Below are 8,130 nucleotides of genomic sequence, written 5' to 3'. Positions count from 1 at the left end.
TGCCACCCCAGTGCCATCCCCAGTGCCATCCCCAGTGCCACCCCAGTGCCATCCCCAGTGCCACCCCTGCCAATGTCACCCCAGTGCCACCCCAGTGCCATCCCCAGTGCCATCCCCAGTGCCATCCCAGGGTCATCCCAGTGCCATCCCCAGTGCCACCCCAGTGCCACCCCAGTGCCACCCCTGCCAATGTCACCCCAGTGCCACCCCAGTGCCACCCCCAGTGCCATCCCCAGTGTCACCCCAGTGCCACCCCAGTGTCACCCCAGTGTCACCCCAGTGCCACCCCAGTGTCACCCAGTGTCACCCCCAGTGCCATCCCAGGGTCATCCCAGTGCCACCCCAAGCCACCACACCAGGACAATTCAGCTGGAAGGGCTTTGGAAAACATCCTTCCTCCAGGCCTGGGCCTCTCTGCTGGTTCATTCCCAAGAAGAGAATCCCAGGAAATCCCCAGGAGCCCCAAGGCCACTGCACCCCCCGGGCAGGGATTGTCCCAGCCCCTGATCCCACACGGATCGCTCAGGATGTTTGGGATGATCCCAACCGCACTTGGGCAAGGACAGCGCAGGGTTAAGCTGGGCCGCAGCTCCCAGCTCTGCATCCAGAGCCTCCTCCAGGAAATCTCCCAAGTCATGGCTCGGCCGGAGCTCGGGATCGTGCTGCCCATCCCTGGGAACGCCAGGAGCTGGAATGTCGGGATGCGCAGCCAACCCACGGCTCTGGCTGTCGGGAGCTGCTCCAGTCATCCCCAAAACCTCCCAGATCATCCGTGGGAAGCTGGTCCCAGGAGCAGCCCCGGGCTGGGCACTCCCCTGAGCTGAGGGGGACAAGAATTCCCTCAAATCCCCAGGCCGCCGGGAAGAGTTTGGATGCCTGGGGTGCTCGGGGGCTCCCCAGGGAGGGGCAGTGGGGTTCAGGGGTGCGCGGCGCCCAGGAGCACCCCAGGGTCACACCCGGCTGTCCCCGCTCCTCTGCCGCCTCCCCCGGGCACACGGGAAGGCTCCGAAACGCTTGGAGCTGGATCTTCCATGAAAACAGCGCTGGGGGAACTTTGGGAATGGGGAGTTCGACCACCTGAGCCCACAGGGCCCCAAAGGGCGGCTCTGGCTCTTCCCGCAGTTCCCAGGAGCGGCTCTGCATCCCCTCACCACAGGAACCTCTTCCCGGACGCGTTTTCCCAAAAAAACACTTCCCAACCCTACTCCCTGGGATAGCACCGCCCAGAACTCGCTGCCACAAGAAAAACCCACGTGGGAAATCCCGCTCCCACAAAATCTGATCCCTGTGAGTTCCCCTAAAAGCACTCCCAAACCCCATTCCCAAAGCTCCCTCCCTTGGGAGAGTCCAGCCCTGAAATCCGTTCGCCAAAACCCAGCACAAATCCCACGGGCAAAAATCCTGCTGCCCCAATGCCCCCAAACCCCCAATTCCCCCAAATCCCCCTCCTCATCCCCCTCCAAACTTCTCCCATCCAAACCCGCTCCCTAAAGGCCCCTCACATCCCCCCTTGCCCCATCCAGCTCTCCAAGCCCCCAATCCCATTCTCCTGCTCCCCAAATCCTCCCCACTCTCCCTGGCCCCCCTCGCAGCCCCCTCCCAGCCCTTTGTGCTCCCAACCCCTTCCCCGCACCCCCCTCCCGCCTCTCCAAACGCGCTCCCCTTCCCGACCCTTTTCCAAGCCGAATCCACTTTCCTCTTCCCAAAGCCACCCCCAAAACGCCGCCCTCCCCCTTTCCTGATCCCCCATCCCGATTCCCAAGGAGCCGCTCCCCTTCGCGAGCCCTCCCCACGCCGACCCCTCCTCTGTGCCCCCAAAACCCCTCCCTGATCCTTTCCCATTCCAGCCCAACTTCCCACCCTCCAACCCTCCCCACTCCCTCCTCCCTCTCCCACCCCAAACCCTCTCCCCTCCCTCTCCATCACAACCCTCCCTCCTCATCCCCACCCTCCTTCCCATTCCCAAACGCTCTTCCCTCCCTGCCCATCCCAACCCTCCCTTCTCTCCCTCCCATCCCCACTCCAACCCTCCCACTCCAAGCCCTCTCCCCTCCCTCGCGTCCCCTCCCTCCCCATCCCCATTCCCATCCCCACCCTCCATCCCCATCCCCTCTCTCTCCCCTCCCTCTCCATCCTCACCCACCCTCCCTCCGACCCCTCTCCCCTCCCTCTCTCCATCCCATCCCATCCCACCCCGGTCCCCTCCCCGGCTGTCCCCGCGGGGCGGAGCGGAGCGGGCGGTGCCGGGCGGGCAGCGCGGAGCGGCCAGGCTGGGCTCGCCTGGGCTCGGCACGGCTCCGCCCGGCCCGCCTGGGCTCGCCTGGGCTCGGCACGGCTCCGCCCGGCCCGGCTCGGGCCGCCTGCATGCGGCGGCGGCGGCCGCGGGGCTGCCGGGCGGGACGAGCGGCGCCTCGGCGGGGCTCCCGGCGGGGATGAACGGCTCGCTGGGGGTTCCAGGAGGGATGAACGGCTCGCTGGGGATTCCAGGAGGGATGAACGGCTCGCTGGCGATCCCGGCGGGGCTGAACGGCTCCTCGGCGGCGGCGGCGGGGCTGCTAGCGCTGGAGCTGGAGCGGGCGCTGCGCTGCTGCACCGCCGCCTCCGTGGTGACCGACGGCAGCGGCGCGGCGGCGGACGAGCGCAGCCTGTACATCATGCGCGTGGTGCAGATCGCCGTCATGTGCGTGCTGGCCCTCACCGTGGTGTTCGGCATCTTCTTCCTCGGCTGCAACCTCCTCATCAAGTCCGAGGGCATGATCAACTTTCTGGTCAAGGACCGCCGCCCGTCCAAGGAGGTGGAGGCGGTGGTGGTGGGGCCGTACTGACCGCAGCGCTGGCCACCGGACTGACCGCAGCGCTGGCCGCCGGACTGACCGCAGCGCTGGCCGCCGGACTGACCGCAGCGCTGGCCACCGGACTGACCGCAGCGCTGGCCGCCGGACTGACCGCAGCGCTGGCCGCCGGACTGACCGCCCGCAGCCCTCCCGCGGACACGCGGGCTCGGCTTGGAGCCTCCTGAAAAGCAGCAGGCGAACGGATCCCGGGATGCCGGAGGCCAGGAGATGCTCGGGGTGGCCGGAGCCGCCCATCCCGGCGCATCCCGGCGCATCCCGGCCCGTCCCGGTCCGTCCCGGTCCCGTCCCGCCGCCCGCGGCTGCCGAAGTAAAGCGTGCTCTGATGGCAACAGGTCTGGGCTGCTTATTCCGTCCGCCTCCATCCCATCCCTTCCCATCCCATCCCTTCCCATCCCATCCCATCCCATCCCTTCCCATCCCATCCCATCCCATCCCATCCCATCCCATCCCATCCCATCCCATCCCATCCCATCCCTCCCGCCCGCGAGTCCCGGGATGCCGCGGAGGGGAGCGGGGAGCGGCCGGGATGGAGCTTTCCCTGTCCCCCCGCGGCCCGTCCGGGCGGGATTTCCCGTCCAGTCGCGTTAAAACTTCCCTTTTCCAGCGCTTTTCCGGCGCTTTTCCAGCCCCCGCGTCTGGCTGAACGCGGGACTCGCATACCTGCGCGCGGGGAGATGCGGGAATTACGTTCCTGCCCCTGGATCGCGGCTGTGCCCAGGGAATCCACGCAGCCCACCCCGGCTGTATCCCGCTGGCCGGGAACACAGCGGGAATTTTGACTGTGGAAAACCCCCAAATCCGGGTTTTATTATCCCAGCTAAAATCCTGCCCAACAGGTGACTTCGCACGGGCACATTCCAGGGAGGGAGAAGCCGCTGCTCCCACGGGATTTGGATTCCTCCGTCCATTCCCTCCCTAGGGATCTTTCCGTGTGAGCTTTCCCGGGTGTTTCTCCCATTCCCGGCGGGATCCTCCTGGGGATAAATCCATGCATCCACATCGGCTGGGGGAGGGGTGGCCACTTCCCGGGAATCCCGGCAGCGGCATGGGGACGAAGAGGCTCCAACAACCTGCGAGAAAATCGTTCTCCCGACACCCAAATTCCTGCTGGGAGATGTTCATTGTCCAGGTTTTTAGTGCTGGAAGTTTTTTGGAGCTTCCTGGTTTTTCCCGGGGCTGGAAATGGCCGAGCTCCCGAAATTTTATGGACACCCCTAGGAGAGGTAATGAGGAGTTTAAATTGGAGTGGAAAAGGTGAAATCCATTTACACCTGGCCTGGAAGGGGGTGGGAAAAGCTGGAGCTGCCAGAGGCACTCCTGGGAGAAGCTGAGACAAAGCAGAGCATCCCCATGGAATCAACTCCCTGAGGCCGGCAGGAATCTCGGCAGCGATCCCTCATTTCCAGCCACGTTTAAGGGAAAGACAAAGAACAGATCTGCCTGTTCTCCCGGGAACAAACACACCCTGGATCGGGCACCACGGAACAGAAACGCTCCCGAGGCATCCCGGCTGAACCAGCTGGAGAAATCTGTCCAAAATTCCCCTTTTTTACCCTTTAGTGCCAGAGGAACATTAGGAAAAGCGGGATTTTAGGATAACGCAATAAGAGCGAGAAATAATAGAGAGGTTCCAGTCGTTCCAAAGCACTTCCAGCTGTTCAACTGGAATCACTTCATGGTGGAGCGGAGAACACGAGCATTCCCATATCCTGGAATATCCAGGAGTGCACTGAACGCTCGGGCACTTTTTGGGAGTTAATCCATCAGGAATCCTTTATTAATTACAGGGAATGCTTGGAGTAGAAGGCATTTGGATTAAGCTTTGCCGGGAGCCATGGCTTTTCCCAACACCACAATTCCAAGCTGAGGCAAACTCCTGGTTCTGACCCAAAACTGTGGAATTTTCAGCCTCAATCCAAGATCCCTCCTTGCCTGGTGCCCCCACCCTAACCCAGTGTTGGTGGCTCTAATCCCTACAAATATCCCTCATTTTAGGCAGGGAGCAGTTGGGAAAAGGGTTTTTCCTGCTGGGTGCTATGGAGGTGTTGGGACACATCCAGAGCATCTGTGGGATTTGGGCCTCTCTCCCTCTGTCCCGTGGGGATTTGGGAATTGGCACGGAGAACAGATGGGATATTTATACCCTGTCCACAGGCAGGAAGAGGGAAGGGCTGGAAGAACCTCTCAGACTCTGGGATCACCTCAATCCCGCATTTTTGGGGTGATAGAGGAGCAGGAACCTCAGGGGGAATGGAGATTTTCCAGCTGCTCCCGTCATTTTTTGGAAAACCCCTGGAAAGCTGCAAGGGCAGACTGTGGGATCAACAAGCCCAGCTCTGTCAGCTCCTGGAAAAACAAATCCAGCTTGTGGTGCTGAGGGGTGAGGAAGGGGGGGTATTTGGGATGAAGCCAGCGTGGGTCCCCACAGGAGGCTCCACAATCCTGGAGCTGGTGTAAGGAGAGCCCGAGGAATGGCTTCCCTGGGCCTGGATGGTTCCTCCAAAATGGTGGCGTTTTTCCCATCTCACCACCAAATTCCAGGCCCTTTCCTCACTGTGCGTTCCCACTTCTCCACAATGTTTCCATCCATGGAATTCCCAGAGGAGCAGAAGACTGAGTGACCTGGGAGACGTGAGCAGCTCTCAGGAATTGCTGTGGGATCCCAGAAGGGTGGGATCCTGGAATGGTTTGGGATGGGAGGGAACTTAAATCCCATCCCAATCCCACCCCTGCCATGGCAGGGACACCTCCCACTGTCCCAGGCTGCTCCAGCCCCAATGTCCAGCCTGGCCTTGGGCACTGCCAGGGATCCAGGGGCAGCCACAGCTGCTCTGGGCACCCTGGGCCAGGGCCTGCCCACCCTCCCAGGGAACAACTCCTTCCCAATATTCCATCCATCCCTGCCCTCTGGCACTGGGAAGCCATTCCCTGTGTCCTGTCCCTCCAGCCCTTATCCCAGGGTGAGGTGTTATTGGGAATATTTCCAGTTTTTGAGACAATCTTACGATTCCTGGCAGGGACGGACTCTGCAGCAGGGCCTTGTCCCTGCAGAATTCCCACTGGAATGGCAGGGATTGGAATGAGGTGATCCCTTCCAATCCAAACCATTCTGGGATCCCATGGCCCAGTTTGGAAATTTTTATGGCTGTTTCGGAGTGAACGACACCCAAGAATTCCCTGCAGCCCCAGGGAGAGCAGGTCCCTCATGGAATATTTGGAATTCTCCTGGAGTACGGCAACAGAACAGCTCCAATGTGACTTTCCTGGAGCCAAGCTCAGAGTGGCCTCACCTCAGGCTTCCTGAATTCCTAATCCCTGTCTCCACAGCCATGACATCACCACTTTCATGGATTAAATCCCAGTGCCAGGAGCTCCAGGGCAGAGCTCAGGGCCATACACCCCTCAGTGCTCAGCTCCCAGCTGGAAAAACCCCGGGAAAAACCCTTTCCTGGGCATCAAACCCACCCAACTGCCCCCTGGATCCGAGGGGCACCTGCTGCCTGCGCTTCCCTCCAGGAATGCAGGCTGGGAAGAGCAGTGATGGATTTCACGCTTCCAGCCCCGAGGTGCCGCGGATCCTTCCGGAGACAAACCCGGAGGCGCCTCGGCCGCTCCCTGGCGCGGCTGGGTCGATACCTCAGCCCGGAGCCGCTCATTAAAAACACTCCGGGAGCTGCCGGAGCCTCCGGATAGCCCCGGGAATGCACTCCCGGTAATGGCTCCGTGCTTTGCATTGTCTGCTCTCCACCTCGTCTCGGGAATCAGCGTCCAGCCCCGGCGAGGGATGAGGGAAGGAGCACTTTGGCAGCTCAGCCGCACCAGGGGCGGGGGGGTAATTCCAGTTCCATATTCAGGCCAAATTCCCATCGATTTTTAAAGCAGCTCAGCTCGAATGAGGAAAATCTGCTCCCGAAGTTCATTTGGAGCTAAGAAAATGAAACCTTTTAGGGCCAGAGCTGTTCCAGCTCCCTGGTTCGCCTTAATATTTGTCATTCCAAGTGGAATCCGTTCCTGGATCCCACAGCGCTGGGGCTGGCAGCTCTTAGTGAAAGGATGGTCCCTAAAAATCCCAGTATTCTGCTGGGATCCCCTGTAAAATTCCTGATATTCAGCTGGGATCCCTTTCTAAAAATCCCAATATTCAGCTGGGCCCCCTCATTAACAGGATCCCGTTAATGATCATTAGCGAGAGGCTCGTTAGCGGGGCTGCTCCTCCTCCCAGCCCTGTGTGTGTGTCCATGAATGGATCGTATCCATTGATTCCAGCCGGGAATAACTGGCCCAGCCCACGGAGCCCCAGGGGACAGCGACTCTTCCGATTCCTTTGGAAGAGAATCCAGCACTGGCAGCTCCAGAATGAAACTTGGGAGTTGCTGTCCCAAAATTGGATTTTCGGAGCTGTTGCTGGCAGCCAAATTTCTCCAGCCAGCTCCCAGCCCCTGAGCCTGGAATTGTAATTCCCCAACTCTGGACTCAAAGGGTTGTTGTGGGAATTATTTTGAAGTGTTTGGGGACCTGTTGGAATTCAGGGCTGGTTTTTCTCATCCCAAGATTCCATGAGGCCTCCAAGGTGAAATTTTAGCAGCAGCATCTTCTCCCTTCACTGGACTGAATTTCAGACCAAGGAATATTGGTGGATATACAGTTTATTCCCTCTGGAATATGGAGCCAGGCTGGGAGAGCTGGGAATGTTCCCCTGGAGAAGGGAAGGACACAGGGAGAGCTCCGAGCCCCTTGCAGGGCCTGAAGGGGCTCCAGGAGAGCTGGAGAGGGACTGGGGACAAGGATGGAGGGACAGGACACAGGGAATGGCTTCCCACTGCCAGAGGGCAGGGATGGATGGGATATTGGGAATTGGGAATTGCTGGCTGGGAGGGTGGGGAGGGGCTGGGCTGGAATTGCCAGAGCAGCTGTGGCTGCCCCTGGATCCCTGGCAGTGCCCAAGACCAGGCTGGACATTGGGGCTTGGAGCAGCCTGGGACAGTGGGAGGTGTTCCTGCCCATGAAACACGTGGATTGGGATGGTTTAAAGTCCCTTCCATCCCAAACCATCCCATAATTCCATGACTCATTCAATGATGGCTGATGAGTTTACAGGGATCTGCCTTTTTTATGGGACACCTTTATTATTTCATGCCCAAAATCCGATATTTTTTATCGCCGGGGCCCAGACTCTTCCTCTGAAGAGGGAAACCGAAGGAAGTGGGAGCTTTCCAGGGCTGAGCAGATCCATCAATTTGGCCACGGGCAGCTTGGGACCTATTCCGCAGTTATG

At 60.2% G+C, this 8,130-nt stretch overlaps 1 protein-coding gene across 1 annotated transcript; it reads left to right on the top strand.

Annotated features, from left to right (window-relative positions):
• Positions 1-2,360: 2,360 nt before the first annotated feature.
• Positions 2,361-3,186, top strand: RPRM (reprimo, TP53 dependent G2 arrest mediator homolog). The gene has a single exon (XM_032114280.1). It carries the CDS (start codon positions 2,433-2,435, stop codon positions 2,823-2,825), a length of 393 nt encoding a protein of 130 aa, XP_031970171.1. The 5' UTR covers positions 2,361-2,432; the 3' UTR covers positions 2,826-3,186.
• The last annotated feature ends 4,944 nt before the right edge of the window (positions 3,187-8,130 follow it).

This window comes from Corvus moneduloides, chromosome 7 (assembly GCF_009650955.1).
Source record: "Corvus moneduloides isolate bCorMon1 chromosome 7, bCorMon1.pri, whole genome shotgun sequence".
NCBI classification, from domain to species: domain Eukaryota; kingdom Metazoa; phylum Chordata; class Aves; order Passeriformes; family Corvidae; genus Corvus; species Corvus moneduloides.
The sequence above is the reverse complement of the archived record's forward strand: the minus strand, read 5'-3'. Positions and strand labels throughout refer to the sequence as shown.

What these genes read in the sequence shown, in the direction of transcription:
- RPRM (XM_032114280.1), top strand. Translation starts at nt 2,433, where the DNA reads ATGAACGGCTCGCTGGGGGTTCCAGGAGGGATGAACGGCTCGCTGGGG.